At 40.2% G+C, this 20,490-nt stretch overlaps 1 protein-coding gene across 6 annotated transcripts in view; it reads left to right on the top strand.

The window, feature by feature from the left end:
* The window catches only part of MDN1 (midasin AAA ATPase 1), a 149,131-nt gene that overhangs the window by 39,984 nt on the left and 88,657 nt on the right, over positions 1-20,490 (top strand). For 5 of the 6 annotated variants that reach the window (XR_009054222.1, XR_009054223.1, XM_057737965.1 and 2 more), the window contains 15 exons: positions 1,711-1,771; positions 6,565-6,776; positions 7,351-7,454; positions 8,762-8,906; positions 9,398-9,494; positions 10,483-10,596; positions 12,822-12,969; positions 13,197-13,307; positions 15,699-15,850; positions 16,404-16,582; positions 17,156-17,364; positions 17,549-17,695; positions 18,503-18,644; positions 19,978-20,112; positions 20,195-20,333. Coding sequence is in view for 4 of the 6 variants with exons in the window: in XM_057737965.1 (XP_057593948.1) it covers positions 1,711-1,771; positions 6,565-6,776; positions 7,351-7,454; positions 8,762-8,906; positions 9,398-9,494; positions 10,483-10,596; positions 12,822-12,969; positions 13,197-13,307; positions 15,699-15,850; positions 16,404-16,582; positions 17,156-17,364; positions 17,549-17,695; positions 18,503-18,644; positions 19,978-20,112; positions 20,195-20,333 (2,095 nt within the window). In the remaining 2 variants the exon portion in view is untranslated. Of the gene's footprint in view, positions 1-1,710; positions 1,772-6,564; positions 6,777-7,350; positions 7,455-8,761; positions 8,907-9,383; positions 9,495-10,482; positions 10,597-12,821; positions 12,970-13,196; positions 13,308-15,698; positions 15,851-16,403; positions 16,583-17,155; positions 17,365-17,548; positions 17,696-18,502; positions 18,645-19,977; positions 20,113-20,194; positions 20,334-20,490 lie in introns of those variants that run through there. The other variant, XM_057737966.1, reaches the window with a different exon arrangement.

Here is a 20,490-nt window from a genome sequence, read left to right as displayed (position 1 = left end):
CAGAGAGAGAGAGAGAGAAATCTTTCTCTTTTCTTCTATTTATAAGGCCACCAGTCCTCTTGGATCAGGGCCTCAACCTTATGACCTAATTCAACTTTAATTACCTCTTAACATCCCCATCTCCAATACAGTCAATTACGGATTAGGTTTTAATATAAAAATTTTGGGGGGACACAATTCCATCCATATCACAAGCCAAATTCTAAATTTCCTGAGCAAGTTGATGTTTCTAGAAGTTCTACAGTTTAAGTATATTTGACTCCATCCTCAAATGACTGAGTAAATCTTATACAAATCTGTATGGCAAGATAAATGTACAAATCATGTCTCTTCTACTTGGATATTTTTGTTGTTGTTGCTGTTTTGTTGTTTTTCTCTCCATTCTTAGAAACATTCTTGATTATTTTAATGCTCTTGTAAATAAAAGTGAGGATTTACCAAAATAGTCTCCTTGAATAAACAGTGGCATCAGAAGCAAAAACACTGCAGGGTCCAACCAGCAATACAACACAGAGGAAAACCTGTCTGAATGAGAAGCCCGCCCACCTTGTCTCCCTCTCTTCCGTGCACACTCACATCTGTAATCAGGAGCTACAGGCAATGCCCAGGAGAAGCAAAAGCTGTCTGGCCTGCAAAGAGATGTCTTTAATCCTGTGTTTTAAATACTTAGATTTTGTCACATCTGTATTTTTTTTTTTTTTAGTTAATTTTTTTAAATTAATTAATTTTTTTTGGGGGGGGTACACCAAGTTCAATCATCTGTTTTTATACACGTATCCCCGTATTCCCTCCCTCGACTCCCCCCCACCCTCCCTCGAGTCCCCCCATCCTCCCCCTCCCAGTCCTCTAAGGCATCTTCCATCCTCAAGTTGAACGCCCTTTGTTATACAACAACTTCCCACTGGCTATCTATTTTACAGTTGGTAGTATATATATGTCTGTGCTACTCTCTCGCTTCAGACACTGACTGTCTTTTTAAAAAATAAAAAGTGCCAAGAATACTGGAATTTTAAAAGTGCCACCACTCCACTTCCCTTGGAGATAAGCACTGGAAATGTTTTCCTTGGAAGTACTATAATCTTCCCCCTGGAAATAACCACTGTTAACAGATTGGTATTAACTTTTTTCAATTCTAATCTGTGGTCTGCAAATACGTATAGATTTTGGTTTTGTTTTAAAACAAGCAAGGTCATGCTCTGTGTATTGCATTTAGTTAAGCAAATTGGACATCCTTGAAAACAGAACTGAGACTTCCTTGGTGGTCCAGTGGTTAAGATTGTGCTTCCACTGCAAGGGGGCATGGGTTCGATCCTGCATACTGCATGGCGTGGCCAAAAAAACCAAAAACCAAAAAACCAGAACTTCCTCATTCCTATTCTAATGGCTAAATAATATTCCACACTGGATATTTATTTAGTTCTAATTCATAGACAGTGATTTATTGAAGGATTTGCTGTTTTCAGTTACCTGATGCTAGGGCAATAATACACAGTATTACAAAAAATACACAGAATCTTCTTTTACATATCTCTCTGGGTTAGGTGGAAATTTTGAATAGTTGAGATTCCTGAAAGTGCAGTGAGAGGGTCCGAGGAAATGCACATTTAAAGATTCACCCTGTGCCCATGTCGGCACACCCTTAAGGATCACACTGGATGTTGTCAGTCTTGACATTTTCAGAATTACCCTTTCGCCCTCTCTTTATTACAGGCCACCGTTTGAGGGTTGTCAATATGAATCAGCAAAGTGACACTGCAGACTTGCTGGGAGGGTAAGTGTGTTTTTAAGTCTTTTTCTTGTTATTTTGTGTTCACTGCTTGAAGTAAGAAACGCTCCTGTTTTCCTGTAAAGCTCAAAAGTATCCTTGGAAAAATGTTCAAAGAGTTGCCCCCCTTTGCCCACCCCAGCAGGGTATTTGTTAGAATTTATTACGGAGATCTTGGGTGTGTAGATGCTTCTCTTCATTTTAAAGAACACTTGAGGTCTCAGAGATCCTGTGGGAGGGAAAGGAAAACAAAAAGACAGGTATGTAATCAGCTGATATTTGCGTGTGCAGTCATTTATCTGAAGCGTATCTTTTGGAGTCACACTGCCTTCAGGCTAGACTCTCCTGCAGTTTGATTTATCTTTGAAACATTAAGTTAACCACTTGGTTAAATGGGACTGGCTCGTGGCACTCCACTTCTTCCTTATTGGTGTTTTTGAATATGTTAGTTTCATGAACAATTTGAGTCTGTGCTGCAGGCTGTAAAACTGATGGGTGCTGTTGGCGTACCTTATGTTGAACGATATTAAGGTCTGTACCATTAACTCTAAATAACTGCTTACACAGATGCTTAAAGGCATAAAACAATAGAATTTATTTTCCTTTTTGCTCTTTATGATATCTGCAAGAAAGCTCTGCATTTATTCTTTTTTTGAGGGCCACATAATGCTGTAGCATTATTTTTATTTTCACTCTTTGCTTATCTCATATCCCTTCCTGCTTTGGATGGAGTGCTACTTTGGAATCCTACTTCCTTTGGTGCTTCTCGTTTTCTTACCCTCCCAATCTATTACTTATATTCTGCTTTATGCATATTATTGATTATGTATTTTAAATTTATATTCTGTCATCTAATCCATTAGCTGAGGCTTACCTCTCTAATTCTACTTTGACTTTATCTTTCCCCAATGGTCTTTCTACCTTGTTTTTATTTTACTTCTGTTCAGTTAATTGGCAGTCTCCCCGTTCCCTCGTTGTGGTACTTGCAGTGTGTTCTTATTAATACATGGAATTTGTTATTTAGCTAGGCATGTCTGTACTACTGTGTATTTCTCTTTATTCTGTATCTATATATATCTTACCTATCCTACCGTTAAGTATTCTTAACACGAATGGCATTAATCTTGTGCTAATTGAACATGCACTGGATCTGCCTCTTCTAAGAATTTGTAGAGTTGTCAGTCATTGCAAATAGTTTTTTTTTTTTAAAAGAGAACTGTATACTATTTATTTCAGACTCAGAATCCTGACCCCAAATGAGTGAACTGTTTACCTTTGCAGTTACTCAGCGTGCACTGTTTTATGCCTCTTTTACACTTCATGCTTTTTCATGTATGATAATTTTGAAGAGTCGTTTTCTTTTGTTCTAACCATTTTCAGGTGAACGCTTGTATGTGGTTTCCATGTATCATGTCTGTAACAGGTAGACCCTCTGTGACTCTCCATGAGGGCCAGGTGTTCTAGACCTCCCTCCACTCTTGGCGTTTAGGTTGCTCCTGAGGCACCTTTTCTCTGCAAAAGAGACCTTGGAAACCCTGGTCTGTAATAGTTCATAGTTTGATTCATCAGTTCTCCCTGTGGCAGGTCGCTTCCCATTGAGTATTTATGTTACAGTTTCTTCTTTTTTTTAAAAATAAATTTATTTATTTATTTAATTGGCTGTGTTGAGTCCTTGCTGTGACACAGGGGCTCTCTCCAGTTGCTGAGAGCGGGCTCCTCATTGTGGTGGCCTCTCCCGCTGCGGAGCACGGGCTCCAGGCACGTGGGCCGCAGCAGCTGTGGCACATGGGTTCAACACCTGTGGCTCATGGGCTCCAGAGCCCAGGCTCAACAGTTGTAGTACACAGGCCCGGCCGCTTCGCGGCACATGGCATCCTCCCAGGGCAGGGATGGAACCTGAGTCCCCTGCATTGGCAGGTGGACCCTTAACCACTGCGCCACCTAGGCAGTCCCACAGTTTATTCTTACTTATTTATTTTTCTTTTCAGAAAGGTATATGTATGTTTGTTCATTTATTCATCGCTTGAAACATATATTGACTTAACCATTCCAGCCACTATGCTTTTGGCTTTAAATGAACAAAATTTTTTCTTAAGGAGCTCAGTCTTATTTGAACTATAAAGCCATTTCTTTCACAAATTCAATTCACTGAGCCCGTTACTAGTGGTAGTAGTTGTAACAGGTAACTCTGTTTTGAGCCTTTATCTGTGTTCACTCACTCAGCCTTCTTAACAGCCTGTTGACTATCTCCATTTACACTTAAGGGACCCAAGGCTCACAGGGATTAAGTGCCTTGTTCAAGGTAATGGCTAGTCCATGACTTGAGCCCAGGCAGTCTGTTGTGAGCGTCTCTGTTCTTAATCATTACCCTGCTGCCTCAGTTAGCTTTGGATCCCATTTATTCTGTCATCTTTAATACTAGCAGTTTTGTTTTGTTTTGTTTTGTTTTGTTTTTTTCTTAAAGCACAGGTAACAATCTGGGCTTGCTTATTGATTGATTGATTGATTGATTGATTTTATTGGCTGTGTTGGGTCTTTTTTTGCTGTGTGCGGGCTTTCTTTTTGGTTGTGGTGAGTGGGGGCTACTGCTACTCTTTGTTGTGGTGTGTGGGCTCCTCATTGCTGTGGCTTCTCTTATTGGAGAGCACAGGCTCTAGGTGCGTGGGCTTCAGTAGTTGCAGCACATGGGCTCAATACTTGTGGCTCACAGACTCTAAAGCTCAGGCTCAATAGTTGTGGTGCACGGGCTTAGTTGCTTTGCGGCGTGTGGGATCTTCCTGGAGCAGGGATCGAACCTGTGTTCCCTGAATTGGCAGGCAGATTCTTTTTTTTTTAATCTTTTTTTTTTTTGGGGGGGGGGGGGGTCACACAGGCTTAGTTGCTCCGTAGCATGTGGGATCTTCCTGGAGCAGGGATTGAACCTATTTCCCCTGCATTGGCAGGCGGATTCTTAACCACTGCGCCACCTAGGAAGCCCAAGACTAGCAGTTTTATTTAACTAACATTTGTGTTTAATTTCTTACCACTTCTGCTGCTGCTGTTGTGGTTCATCATCCTCTGTCTGGTCCAGTGCAGGGTTCTCATCTTTGCTTCTCCCACCCCCTCCACAGGCTCTCTTCCATTTAGTGTTTACAACGATCCTTTTATAGTGTGATCAGATCACATCACTCTTCCTCAGATCCTTCCACTGACTTCTCAGTCCATGTGGAATGTACTGCAAACCCTTCATCACCTCATTCGGGCACTTCTCTGACTGTCTCCTTCCTCAGCTCTGTTGCCGTGTCAGCCACACTCCCCTCTGTGTTGCTATTTCCTGTGCGGCCTCCCCTGCTGCCCAGGGATATTTGTTTAGCCAAACCGTTCCTTGTGTGATTTCCTGCAAATTCCCATGTTTAACATAGCCTCTTCTGACTATCAGAGCCAAAGTACCAATTCTTCTTTCACTCACTCTCCTTTCACTTTATCTACAGTCATAGGTCTTGCTACTTGATATTTTATACTAATAGGTGTATTCCTCCATTTTCTCTTCGGTGAGATTATAAGCTGCAGAGGGGCTGGACCTGGTGGGTCTTGTTTATTCAGTGCCGAACCCTAGCAGGTGCTCAGTAAATCTCAGTTGAATAAATGGAGTAAAGAAATGTCTTTACTAGTTAGTGGGTTAGTGCTTACTGGGAAGTGAAATTGAGTCTGTGAAGTTCTCATACTTTCTGTCTCCGGAAGCAGGATCCTCCATATAGCTGCTCAGTGTCAGGGCACTGGGTTTCACTCATCTCGTGGCTCCTCCTCACAGGCCAGTGAGTAAATAGTATCCACGAGTTCTCCAGCTGTGCTTAACTGTTCTGAAACATATTTTGGTATCGTTTCAGTTCTCAAATTGTATTTCTTGGAAATAGAATTTATGTCATAGTCCTTGTAGTATTTAGTATCCTGGGCTAGGAAAAATTGTGTCCTTGAGATTTTCCAGGAATGATTCATGCTGCTGGGGCAGCTTAAATTTGCTAGAGCAGTGCTTCTTCACTCGTCATTATTAACCCCCCAATATTAAATTTTAATTGAAATGAATTAATTTCCTCATTCCCTAACCAGAAAAAGAATAAAATGCTAAGAAATAAGAGAGAATCTAAATACTAAGAAATAAAAAGTTGAGCCTTGGAGGGTCACACACCGTTGCAATGTCTGAGTTTTGTTTGTTTGTTTGTTTTTACCATCCACCTCCCCCAATGTTTAATCTCTTTGGGAGCAGTCTCCCCCCCGCCCCAGCCCCCATTGACAAGGCATGACCTTAAAGTAAGTTCTTAAGATGCCGAAGTAAATCAATGGCAGGTGCTATATTTTTCTTCTAAAGGATCTCAAAGCCTTTTGATAATCTTTTTTTATTTTAAAATAGTTGTGGCGCACGGGCATGTGGGAATCTTCCTGGAGCAGGGCTTGAACCCATGTCCCCTGCATTGGCAGGCGGAGTCTTTAACCACTGCGCCACCTAGGAAGTCCCTTGATCAATCTTGATAAAATATGGCTTATCATCAAATGTACATGATGTTTAGTTACATATGTTAGTAAAATAAGTGACATGCCTTTCACTGCCCAGTTTGAAATTTCAAATTTTTTCATCGTTTGTTTATCTAATACTAGTTTTTACCTTTAGTATAGGCCCTTCAAACACTTGGAGTGGTATTTTGGTATTATTTCTGATTTTAATTAGAAGAAATCTTACACCTATTCCTGTTTTCATAAAGATGTACTTTCCAGCTTCTGTTAGCTTCCTAAGTTTGTGAATCACATACTTACCTTTGTTTCAGTTACAAACCGGTGGACCATAAGCTTATTTGGCTACCCTTACGGGAGGCATTTGAGGAACTCTTTGCTCAGACATTTTCCAAGAAGCAAAACTTTACATTCTTGGGACACATTCAGACCTGTTATAGGCAGAAACGGTGGCACGATCTCCTCAGACTAATGCAGCACGTGCACAAGTCGGCTGTCAACAAGGATGGAAAAGAGAGTGAGACCGGTAAGACTGTGACCCCACCTGCCAGTGGAGGGCATGGGGCTGGAGTTTAATTAGCAGAATTAGGGGAAGAAGGAAGCAATACAAGTTAGAACTTTCTGGAACGTAGGGCAGAGATGACTAATTTTGAAGTATTACTGCTCCCGTGATTCTAGGCATGATTTCCATCAACACCGATGGTTGGTGATGTTGATGCACAAGTACCACTTAGTGGTCAGTAAGTCACATATGCTTAGAAAAAGAGGTTATTCCTTGAAACCTGGATTCCACAGTGAATGGGGCTTTTGGTGGCTTAGTTATCCTTTCTGCTTCCTCATCAATAAAATGGGAATAAGAGTACCTACTTCAAAGGGTTGTTGTGAGGATAAAGGAGTTAACCAATACAAATGCATATAAATGAACTGATTAGTATAGTGGCTGCACATGGTTGGCATTCTGTAAGTGGACTTAATTTTTTTTACACTTCTTAGATCTGATTTTTGTGTATGTGTGTCTTATGTTGATCATGTGTTTTTTTTAAGTTATATATATTAGAACTCAAAATGTATGTTAAATTCTTGTCTTTATTCTTTTCTAGGGTCACTACTAAAAGAGAAGTGGGAAGCATTTGGTCTTAGACTCAACCATGCCCAACAACAGATGAAAATGACTGAAAATGCCCTGTTGTTTGCATTTGTAGAGGTATTTTGCTTCAGTTGTTTAGGTTAAGGGAATGTTGATTTGATGCAAAATGCAAGTTTAAGGGGGCTACTGTTTTGTATTCTCTTCATGTTGACATTTTAGGGCTTGTTGTTTAAGACAGTAAACAATGAAATAATTCTTTGGGGGGAAGATTTTTTCAGATGTCCTAAATGTCCATGATAGAAATTATAAAGTCTTGATGAACACCATCATTCGTGTTTTTAAAGATGCAGTTAGTGCATTTTTTTGTTGTTTCGTAGCCGTGTGGGGGGCGAGGGGTGGAGAGAGAGATTTGGGTCCATTCACGTTAGGCCACGTTTTTGATTCCAGCTCATGGGTAGCTCTACTGTTTTCTGTCCTGTGACCTTCCAGGGTCAACTTAATTAAATGTTTGTGACTTAAGTTTTTTATATTTTTGTTAAAGAAAATTGTTTCTGTGACACTCTTCAGACCACACCCTAAGGGAGGTGTAGGAATCTTACTTGAGATGATGTCTTAGTAAGAGAGAAGGTCCCTCAACCTTCTCTGTGGGAAATTTAGTCGTCATTGCTTAGTCTTAATATGATTGTTTCCAAAATAACCAATGAAAATGTCAAATGCTTTCAAAATAGGGTTTTATACCTATTTCATGACTTGGCATTACACTGGATTTTAATACATTTGTTCTGTTATATTTTTTCCATTATATTCATAGAAGATTTATAGAAGATGACCATGAAAACAAAAGTATAAAGCAGTTTAATAATAGTAAAACAGTTCACTTTCTGATGTTCTGTCAGTTGAATAGATTGGAAGGTTTATTTTTCATTGCTTTTGGAAATAGAACTTGAGGAGATAAAATCAGTAGAGATGAGGACAGATTCATCTTGATATTCTTCAGCAACTCTGAAAGGCTCTGTGTTACAACCACTACACACTCTTGATTTAGTCATTTATCTTTTCTTGGTATACTCATAGCCTGACCCTGTATTTATTTTGGGTGCTTTTAATAACCGTTTGGTTACCTTTAAACATCTGAATACATTGTAAGTTATTACTTACCTCACCATCCATATAATGCGATTTAGTTTATTGGCATCTCATTGCTAGGCTCAAAGATACTCCCTTGACCTATCTGGACATTTGAAAAAAAGTTAACGTGACCTTAACTCTGACAGCCAGCGGACACCCATTTGGCATTGAGGCGTAAGCTCATCAAGTAGGAGCGGTTTGCCCTTGCCTCTGCTTCTAACCCTGCTCACGTAACTGCTCTTGGTGAGTGTGTCTGTATTTGAAATGGACCCTTAACATTTTACTTCACCTTCTAGGGCACGTTAGCTCAGGCCGTGAAGAAAGGGGAGTGGATCTTGTTGGATGAGATTAATCTGGCGGCTCCAGAAACATTGGAATGTCTGAGTGGTTTACTTGAAGGCTCCTCTGGCTCTCTGGTGTTGCTGGACCGAGGAGACACAGGTAGCATCTGATCCCCTGGGGGTTTGACTTGATGCGAGGCCTTTTGGCCTCTTTAAAGTAATATCCCTTTGGTTATGTGGATTTTGGGCCTCCCAAAGCGATTTATTTATTATGTAGATAGTAATTTCTGCAGAGTCTTATTGTTAGGTGATACAGGGAATGAAGAGAGTAAGATAATTTGTCAAGGCATTTGGGTGGTAGGTAACACTCAGTGACAAAATCCAGGCTGGTGAATAGGTGATGAAACACAAATAGCATGCACAGCCACACCACAAGAGCTGGTGGAGCGGCAGCTTAAGATGAAGTTGTGTTCATTGATCTGGAAACTGATTTCAGTGGAGTTGCAGAAAAGGCAAGGATGGTTGAGCAGCCAGTACCAACCTTGCTGAGCCTTGAGGCAGTGTGGTTCAGCCTGGGGTTCAGTGGAGTTCGTCTTCCCCTGATCCCTTATTGTTGCAAGTCATTGAGAATTTATAGTTTTCTTTGAACAGAACCATTGGTTCGTCATCCTGATTTCCGTTTATTTGCGTGTATGAATCCAGCAACTGATGTGGGCAAAAGAAATCTCCCACCAGGAATAAGAAACAGGTAAGCGGACATGGCCTGGTTCCTGGAGACGTTTTTAAAATTAAGCTCTTTTTATTTATTGATTGGTAATATTAACATAACCAACCCTCACAACAATGCTTGAAATTTCCTGACCACTAATAGAGGAACCGTCTCACTTATTGCAGTTTTCTTCTTTCTACGGGTGGTAGGAATACGGAAAACTCCAGAACACTGGGGAATTTTTTCCTTTGAGTTCTCAGTATGACATTTAGTGGTTTGTGGATACTGTTGAAAACAAAAATCTTTCCTCCTTCAAATAGTCTTTTAGTTATTAGAAAACCTTCACATCAAGAAATAACAGTATATCATGTAACAATGTAAGTGCATTTTAAGAAGCGTCCTCTTGGATGAGGCTGATGATTTGTATCAGAACATTTAAATTTCAGTTTTCATCATTAAGCACTGACTGACACGAACAAGATGTTCTGTATATGTAGCATTTGGGAAAAGGTAAATGACCTTGTTTATTGTTTATGAAGAGTAAACCTTTTGTTGAATCTGAGTTTTAAAATAGTGTGAAAACTTTACCAGATCTCTTCCCACATTATAAAAGTAATAAAAGCTTCTTAGGAAAATTTTATCAATCACGAGTGTGTATTTTCCTTTGCTATAACTATTAATTTTTGATGGTGAGTGGGCTTTGTTGTTGTTGCATGTACTTTTTGTTACATATAGTTGTAATAAAAAATGCCTTCTGAGAATGAGGATAAATGTCTTATTTTTGTCACTTGCTTTTGCAAGGACTATTTGACTTTCTTAGAAGTAATAATGGTAGATTTTTGGTAATGGTTACATTATCTTCTTATTGTGATCAATCTGTATCTCAGGTTGAAAGGCCTTCATAATTCATATTACAAGCAGGTAAAATGAGTTTATAGAACTTCTCTGTCTTGTGTTTTTGTAATGTCAGAATATCTGTGTTAACTTCCTCAAAAATGGTCATTATGTAATAATAATTGTCTTACAGGTTCACAGAACTTTATGTAGAAGAACTGGAAAGTAAAGAAGACTTACAGATTCTTATTGTGGATTATCTGAAAGGCTTGAGTGTGAACAAGAGCACAGTGCAAGGAATCATAACGTGGGTTCTCTTTGGTTTCTCTTTATAAACTTTTCCTCTGAAGATAAAAATGTGTGCCTCGTGCATGTATATATTTTTTCTTCTTTTTTTTGCCTCTAATGAGCGGAGACTGATGGATGGATTATTTAGATTTTATTTTAAAGTTGGAACCTTGTGGACTCCCTTGGATTTTCCTAAGGAGACTACATAGAGAGCTTATGAATCACTGCCTATGAGAATGTATAAACAATAAGATAACGCTCTCCTAATTACTTCTGTATTCACAGCTAAGAATGTAAATCCCTGGAGGAGATGTAAATTGTTTGTATGTTGATCTGCCTTGGTGGAATCCTCCTTTTTGCAATTTGCATATTAGCTATGTGGAATGTTGTGGTGGGAGGAAGGTTGATATAACTGATTGAATCTGGTTTGGAATTAATACAGGCTTAGCTGAATGAAGTATAGAGTGATTATATGGCTTGGTGCTTTAATTTGAGTCTCTTCCTCTGTTTTTTGTATGCCACGTGGAAAGGGTGCAGTCTTTTGTATCAGACACACTGAATTCTAGTGCTGACACTGTCAAGAAACTAATTCTATCATCTTGGGAATGTCAGTTAATTTTCTCTGTGTCCTCTAAAACAAAATATACATATTTAAAGATTTTGAAATTGGATTACATTAGTGTTTTACTTTGCTTTTTGTGCTTTGTTCCTTATTATTATTTTTTTAATACAAGTAGTTATTAAATTTCTCAGGTGCTAGAGATACAGCTGTAAATAAAACAGACAGAATCTTGGTTCTTTTCATGGAGCTTTAATTCTACAGGTTATGATAAGCAATACATAAGGAGATATGTACTGTTATTTTTGGTTGTGATAAGTGAAGAAAAATAACATATAAAGCAAAATGTTGGTTAGAAAATAAAGACTTGGAGCTCTGTTTTAAATAGGTTAGTCAAGGAGGCATTTGTCAAAGGGCTTTGGAATGGGTTTTTAAATTTTATTTATTTATTTATTTATTTATTTATTTATTTATTATTTATTTATTTATTTTTGACTGTATTGGGTCTTCATAGCTGCATGCAGGCTTTCTGTAGTTGAGGCGAGCAGGGGCTACTCTTCATTATGGTACACGAGCTTCTCATTGCCGGCGCTTCTCTCGTTTCAGAGCACAGGCTCTAGGCGCTCGGGCTTCAGTAGTGGCAGTGCACAGGCTCAATAAATGTGGCTCACAGGCTCTAGAGCGCAGGCTTAATAGTTGTGGCGCACAGGCCTAGTGCAGGCTTAATAGTTGTGGCGCACAGGCCTAGCTGCGGCATGTGGGATCCTCGCAGAGCAGGGATCAAACCTGTGTCCCCTGCATTGGCAGGCAGATTCTCAGCCACTGTACCACCAGGGAAGTCCCAAAATCGGAGCACACTTTTTGTTAGTCAAGAATATTTGTACAGAACCTAAATGTGTGTAGTTAAAATTCCAAAAGCTGGAGGTAAAGCAGTGTGGCTGAAGTATGGTTCTTATAAAATGCTGGTGGTACAAGAGGTACGTGTTCCATAGGTAAAAACTCACTTCTGGAATGTAGAGTCTTTCTGCAAAAGAAAGAATGTCTAGGGAGATTGCAGAGAGGCAAGCCAGATCCTATTTGGGCAAGAACTTGGGTTTCATCTCTGACACACATTGGTTATACTTGATCTTGTGATATCTGCTCATGAATTTAATGAATTTTTGAGGTTTGCACTTGATGTTTCAGTCTGAAACTTCTTCCCTCTTGTCATCTTCTGGACTTCTAAAGTATGTGGTAATGAAAATAGAAATGGTCACATATCATCATGCTTTTCAGCATTTTGTTATTGTTGATTATAGCTATATCTGTAGACATTCAAAACACCATAACTTTTGTTTTCTACGTGCTTATCCATCACCATTAGATTACACAAGAACTTCATTTGACCCTCATATTAAAGCTGACTCTGGAACCCTGCGTTTGAATTCAGTATTTTCTTGCTAAGGGCCTCTCATATCTCACTATTTTTCCCTTAAGAATCAGACGTTTCTCCTCTTTCCATCCTAAAGGAAATTGATCAATATTCATTTTATTATTTTCGATGCCCTAGGAAGTTGTATGTAAGCTTGGCCATCTAATCTGTAAAAGTGGCTTTTGGTCCTTCTGTAGAGAAATGAGAACAACAGCAAAATAATAAGACCTCTTAGTTAATAAAATAAATCTCTTAAACTGCATCCTCTTTGTAGTTTCTACACAGCTGTGCGGAAAGAGTCTGGAACAAAATTGGTGAACGGAACTGGCCATAGACCACACTACAGCCTTCGGACTCTCTGTAGGGCCCTGCGCTTTGCAGCCTCCAATCCATGTGGCAACATCCAGCGCTCGCTCTACGAGGTGCTTGTACAGTCTGTGTTTGGTCAGGAGCTTGGTGGATGGGCGCGCTGCGGGGAGGGAGCGTGGGGGGATGCCCGTGCCCGGTTTGCCTGTGCTTTCCACTTAGGCAGATTAGCCCAGGACGTTGCATACCCCAGCACCACCCGAGAGGCTGAAATTTTTTCCTGAAATAAGTTGGCCTGTTATTGCAGAAGGGTAACTGGTATTATGTGTTCGTGTTCTTCTAGGGCTTTTGTTTGGGTTTCTTAACACAGCTTGACAGGGCATCACACCCAGTAGTGCAGAGGCTCATCTGTCAGCACGTGATCTCTGGCAATGCGAAAAGTCTGCTGAAGCAGGTAGGTTCTTTTTTGATTTTTGACTTAACATACATGAAAGGCTGAAATATCAAAATGTTAGCTGTTTGGTTTTCTTGCAAAGCTTGTTTCTAATTATAAAAGCAGTCAGTTCCACAAAATTTAAACATCAGATAGTATCTTAGGTGGTGAAAATTCCTGATAACCCTACTCTTTGGAGGTTTAAATCCTATAGGTAGTCCTTTCCATCTAAATCGTATGTATGTATGTGTATACACACACACACATATGTATATATATGTATACAGTTAAGAATGTTTTCTTTTATCTTCAGATTCTGATGTGTTGTAGATTTATCAAGGTAAACTCTAATACAGGCAGACCTCACTCTGTTGCACTTTGCTTTATTGCACTTCGCACATATTGTGTGTTTACAAATTGAAGGTTTGTGGCAACCTTATGTTGTCAGTTGATGGTTAGCATTTTTTAGCAACAAAACATTTTAGAATTAAGGCACATACATTTTTTTAGACACGTTACTGCACAATTAATAGATTGTCGTACAGTGTAAACATAACTTTTTTTTTTAGTATGTTAACCTCTTTTTATTTTTTTAAGGTTTTGTTTTTTTTTAATTTCTTTATTGGCTACGTTGGATCTTCATTGCTGCGCATGGGCTTTCTAGTTGCGGCGAGCAGGGGCTATGCTTCGTTGTGGTGGGCGGGCTTCTCATTGCAGTGGCTTCTCTTGTGGAGCATGGTCTCTAGGCGCACAGGCTTCAGTAGTTGTGGCACATGGCCTCAGTAGTTGTGGCTCACAGGCTCTAGAGCGCAGGCCCAGTAGCTGTGGCGCATGGGCTTAGTTGCTCCGAGGCACGTGGGACCTTCCTGGACCAGGACTCGAGCCCATGTCCCTGCATGGCAGGTGGATTCTTAACCACTCTGCCACCAGGGAAGTCCCTAAATATAACTTTGTTATGCATTGAGAAACCAAAAAATTTGTGTGACTGACTTTATTGCCATATTGGCTTTATTGCGATATATGCTTTATTGTCATGTTCTGGAATCTAACCTGGAAAATCTCCAAGGTCTGCCTGTACATATCAGTGATATAAATGAGACTGTCTCATAAGAATGTTTTGTAGTTTCCTTTCTTAGCCTAAATGTGACATTTGCTAATTGTCACATAGCGTTTCATTGGAAACTTGCAGCTTAATTTATCTGCACACTTCCCTTCTGATTGATGGTAGGGCTTTTTTTTTTTCCCCTTTCCTGTTCTTTTTTCTGTTGCAATAACCATTTCAGTTTGACAGAGGAAATTACAGAATAGCATGGGACTGAGCGTCGCTGAGAGAAATTGGCTCACCGACTGGCTTGTTTATGTGTCGACTGGTTACTCTTTAGGAAAAAAGAGCCATTGGGACTTGTGGGTACTTTGTATTCAATGTTTTTTTCTTTTAAAAAATTGTGCAGGTAACACATGAAAGCATACTTTTGGTAAACCGTGAAAACATTGAGAAAAGACTCAGGCATGCTTTGATTATTATCCCATTACCATCGCCTTAACAGTGCTTTTTCTCACTGTTCCTCTGCCCAACTGAGGAGCCCTTAAAAGCAGTGCCTACAATTGTGGCTTTAAGTCAGGGGGCTAAATGTTCTAGAAGAGCACTTTTCTGTAGCTATACACCACCATTTGATCTTTTTTTTTTTTAAAGCTCTTTATTGAAGTATAATTGGTTTACACCGTTGTGCCAGTTTCTGCTGTACAGCAAAGTGAATCAGCTGTATGTATACATATATTCCCATATCCCCTCCCTCCCATGACTCCGTCCCACCCTCCATATCCCACTCCTCTAAATTATTTGACCATTTTTGACCTATAGAAATGGCAGCTGTGTATACATCAACTTCTACCATATCCTCAAAGAGTCATGTCATCATCTACAAATATTATCCTTAGCAAATTAGTCTCTCTGGAGGGTCCCTTATATTTTTAATATCTTCTGAGGGATCCAGGATGTAGCAGTGCATAGCGGGCGCAACCCCCCCGCAGTGCAGCACTGGCCTTGTTTTGGAAATATGGTTTATAGGAAATACGTATTTTTGACAAAAGTATTTCATTAGAGTGGGAATTTTGGTAGGCTAGAGACGAGAACGGAGTCATAAACGACCTTAGAAATTATTTTGATTCTAGCGTTCCCCCAGATCTACCTACCCCCACTTGAATTTTGAAACCAGTACATGTTGCCATTTTGTTCTCATTCCTCAAAGTAATTTTATTTTCATGTTCATCTGAGGGTTTTAACGTTGAAAGCATCCAGAAGAAGACAGCATTTTGGGTGACAGTTCTCTTACCACTTTACACCCCTCTCTGAAAGAATGCCATGGTTGTCGTGAGACTGTGGGTTATTTCTCTGACTCTTGTGTCTTTCAGCCTATTCCAGAACCAAAAGGAGGTCGGCTTATCCAGGTGGAAGGCTATTGGATTTCAGTGGGAGACAAGGAACCTACAATAGATGAGACATATATCCTCACGTCTTCTGTCAAGCTGAACCTGGGAGATATAGTTCGAGTGGTTTCTGCAGGGTGTGTGGACCTTTTCTCACATTGCTGTGACGTCTTACCAGCATAGGCATTGCTGAAAGTCTAGTTCTACTCTCTTAACTTTCAAAAGGCTTTATTGTTATTTATTGGCTAAGTGAATAATTACTTTCTAAAGTCAATCCTGTCATTTTTCTCCCCGCACAAAACATCGTTTCCAGTTGTACCTTTGGTGGGAGCAATACAGATGCGGGTGATTTTGGCCATCGTTAATGTTGCTTTTGAGTATTTTGCTGATGGATACTCCTCACCCATTACTTGTTAAGTGAGAAACGGATCATCCCACTGACTCTCGCTGGCGCAAGAGAGGCTGGAATTACTTTCCTTGGTAGTTTCTGAGGAACCATTTTTACATAGAAACTTCTCAGGACTTAAATGTTGCATTAGTAGTGTATAGGTATATAAAAACGTTCTCTTATGATGATGTTAAATGTTATAGTTCTGTTTTTAAACACTACTTGATTTAATTCTGGTTACTATGTTTGTTTTTATTTTTTGTTTTTGTTTTTAAATTGCTTTATTGACTGATCTTTTAAAGAACCTATCCAGTGCTGATTCAGGGAGAGACATCAGTGGGTAAAACAAGCCTGATCCGGTGGCTGGCTGCCGCTACTGGTAACCACTGCGTGCGTATTAACAACCACGAGCACACGGATATTCAGGAATATATCGGTTGTTACACGTCCGACTCTTCAGGGAAGCTTGTGTTTAAAGAAGGTAGGGTTGTTATTCTCTTCCATGGGTTTCCTCAGGCAGTCTTCATCTTTTCCAGTTGAGGCACATGGGCGCCATAACAGCTGGTTTTTCTTTCTCCCTGAGCTACGCAATGCTTAAGGGACGATGGTTAGGGCTCCAGCTTCCTTTGGGCCACACTAGTCTTGTCGGCTGTACTGGGCCTAGGGCCTCGTTCTGAAGAGTGCAGTTGAATTACTTTACTTCCTAGAGAATCAGAAGACTGGGGTAAGCATTGAACAGAGGGAAGCTGAGGACAGGGGTGAGGATGTGCTGAGTTAAACGAAATTTGACTACAGCGGAAAAAAATTGAGTTGGAAGAGTGGTGTTTGTCAGCTTTGGCTCCCTCCCCCTCTGTGCAAAATTAAAGAGTATTTTAATTTAAAATTGTGATTCCTTGATATTCAACACCACAAATTATTTTGGGACATGACTGCTGCAGAGAATAATTTGCTTTGAAATTTAATGATAATCCAGAATTTGGTGACTTGTATATAATGTCTTAAAAAAACTGTGGACTAATTTATGCACTAATTCTCAGTATTTATTTCCTCTAAGGTGTTCTTATTGATGCTATGAGAAAGGGCTATTGGATTATTTTAGATGAGTTAAATTTGGCCCCTACCGATGTGCTAGAGGCACTGAACAGACTGTTGGATGATAACCGTGAATTGCTCATAACAGAAACACAAGAAGTTGTCAAAGCACATCCTCGCTTCATGCTTTTTGCTACCCAGAATCCCCCAGGACTTTACGGCGGCAGAAAGGTGTGTAGCATTTGCCCCCTCACTCCTGTTTGTCCCGAACCGAGTAGAGACGTCTTCTTGGTAAGACTGAGATGTTTTTACCTCTTTTGAAGGATTTTTCTTTTTGTGGTGAATAGCAGAGCCTTCATTTCATAAGTTAGATGAAAAGGCCCTTTTTATCCTGTTGTTTCTGTGCGTTTCCCAGGTGCTTTCTAGAGCCTTCAGGAATCGGTTTGTGGAATTGCACTTTGATGAATTGCCTAGTTCTGAGCTGGAAACAATCTTGCACAAGCGGTGTAGCTTGCCACCCTCCTACTGCAGCAAGTTGGTTAAAGTCATGCTGGACCTTCAGGTATTCCGTCTCCCTATCACTTAGCTTCAAATGGGCTGTTGATTATATTTGGTGATCAGAATCTGAGACTTCCTGGGGGAGAAACAGCAGCCCGTCCACCCATTTCTTACTTCTTTCACAGGAAGGATCTTGTCTTTAAAACACATCCCATTAATATCCATGTTTCGGTTTTGTTTCATAAATTGGCAATTTAATATCATATTAAAAATTTTTCTGATAATTATATACGATGATAGTTCCTACTTATGCATAATACTGGAACATTTTACTTAGGCTAGAATTTGGCACTGACAGACTGCAGTTTTTGTTTTGTAAGTGAGTATAATCCTTGAATGGATGTAACCAAAGAGATCCTCTTTGTGTGGCTCTCCCTTGTCAACTCTACAAAGCTACAGTTTATTTTTTGCTTTTTAAAAGACTATCCCATTTATTTTATGGGGTTAAAAGTGGTTTTTATCAGAATTACACGCTGTTTAGTTGCTTCCTAGAAAGCTAATAACTGCCACTCTTACTACGGTGGTCCCACACTATGGGATTAATTTTCCTGTGTGTTTGCCACTATTTGTATTAATATTTGTAATTTTTTTCTATGTAGTATGTGAGGTGGAATTCCTTTACTTATTTATGTTTTTACTTAAACACTAGTTTGAACATTTGTCTTCAAATAATTGCAGTCCCTTTGCATTAAAAAAAAATCTTAGTGGAGCGAGTCATGTTTATAGGACCTTAAATTTATCAGGAATTTTTGTGTGAGTTGCACTGTATGCTTGCCATTGCCCCTTTTCATTTGTTTTGGTGCTTTAATAGTCCTATCGCAGAGGTTCTTCAGTGTTTGCTGGAAAGCAAGGCTTCATCACCCTCCGGGATCTGTTCCGATGGGCCGAGCGATACAGGTTGGCTGAGCAGACGGAGAAGGAGTATGACTGGCTGCAGCACCTAGCCAATGATGGTACGCTCTCAGTGCATGCTCTCCAACTGTGGGCTGAGGGTAGATAGCAAGCTGTGTTGTTGAAACACATCTTGCCCAAATTGTGGTTGGTGTATATATTCTTCTAGGCATTTCAGGAACAGAGTCTTTCTCCCTCAAGTGCTGACTGCTGTTGTAAGTGGTCCTATTTCTGCAGGCCTCTGTGCTGTGATGTTTTGGTTGGTAAGGTTTTCTCACTCTTAGCTTCAGGTGGCCACCATGGGAGTCAGTGTCTGGACATAACACCTTTAGGAGTTTAGGCAGGTGGTTGGTAGGGTCTTTGTGCGCCTTTTATCTGCAGTGTGGTGACTGTGGAGAGTTGTGCCTGTGCCTTAGAAACATACAGAAAACTGGCAGGTTGGATAACACCAGTTCTGAGTGAAGGCAGTTATGTCATCTGAGATGCGGGTTTGGTTATTTTGGTTTAATCCATTGGAAGAATTTGTACGTTCCTCTCCAAGATAGCATGAAAAGCCTTTCAGAATCTTCTGATTTGAAAGGTGTTGATGAGTCATTAATAGGGTGGTTACTATGCATGGCGAGGAAGTAAAACTAACCCATGAGAGTTGTATTTTCTCTTTACTAGTAAAGAATATAGGAAGCAACACATTTTTTTTAACTTTTTTTTTATCGAAGTATAACAGAAAATGTAACATAAAGTGGGTGAGGTGCTGTATTATTTCATGTACAGCTTAATGTATTTTTACATATGTGGGTAACAATGTAAATCACCACCTTGGCTAAGATTTAGGATATTTCCAGTACATCAGAAGATTCTTTCGTGGCTGTTGCCAGTCTTAACTTCTTGAGGTAACCGCTACTCTGACATCTGTCACCAGTGATGGGTTCTGCCTGTGCTTGCGCTTCATCTGAATAGGATCATGCAGTATGTACACGTGTATCTGGCTTCTTTTCACTCAGCTCAGCCTTATGTGAGATTCAGCCACGCTGTTTTCTGCATCAGACTTCATTCCTTTTAAATTATTATTGTGTTGTAACCCATGGTGTGGAGATACTGTAGTGTTTACCTGTTCACTTATTGATGGACATCTGGATCATTTCTGCTTTTTAGCTATTAGAAACAAAGCTGCTCTGAACATTCCTGAATGCCATTGGTGCACATGAGTTCATTTGTGTTGGATTACCTAGAAGTCATGTTGCTGAGGCGTAGGGCAGGCGTGTAGTTAGCTGTAGTCAGTTCTCCTGGTTTTCCACAGTAGCTCTTCAGGTTTCCTCTTCACAGCAGCTGACGCTCCGTAGTCTCAGTGTCCCCTTGTATTAATATCTGACGGTTCCTTTTTTTTTTTCCTTTAAGGTTTTATGCTCCTGGCAGGCCGAGTCAGGAAGCAGGAGGAGGTTGATGTGATACAAGAAGTCCTTGAAAAACATTTCAAGAAAAAATTGTGTCCTCAATCCCTCTTCTCCAAAGAAAATGTCCTGAAATTGCTGAGTGAGTAGACCATCGTATCCAGAGGATAAGCAATTGAGTTGTATTCGTATTAGAACCTAAATATGTACTCTGTCTTTGACAGATAAACTGTCTACTCAGATGTCCACCTTGGAGTCTGAGTTCAGCCACGTTGTGTGGACGGAGGGCATGCGGAGACTGGCGACGCTGGTGGGAAGGGCCTTGGAATTTGGTGAACCAGTGCTGCTGGTTGGAGAGACTGGGTAAAGTTGGGTGACAGTAACTCGTCCTGAGGGCTCACTTCAGTAGAGTTCATGTAGCGTGTGCCCTTCGGGGTAAGAGACATGGTAGGGTGCTGGTGTTTGGGGACGGGCCCCCTGAGCCAGGGAGCATGTGCCCTGTGTTGGCTAGATGCCCTGC

This window comes from Hippopotamus amphibius, chromosome 6 (genome assembly GCF_030028045.1).
Source record: "Hippopotamus amphibius kiboko isolate mHipAmp2 chromosome 6, mHipAmp2.hap2, whole genome shotgun sequence".
Lineage (NCBI taxonomy): Eukaryota > Metazoa > Chordata > Mammalia > Artiodactyla > Hippopotamidae > Hippopotamus > Hippopotamus amphibius.
This window is presented reverse-complemented; position numbering and strand designations above follow the sequence as displayed.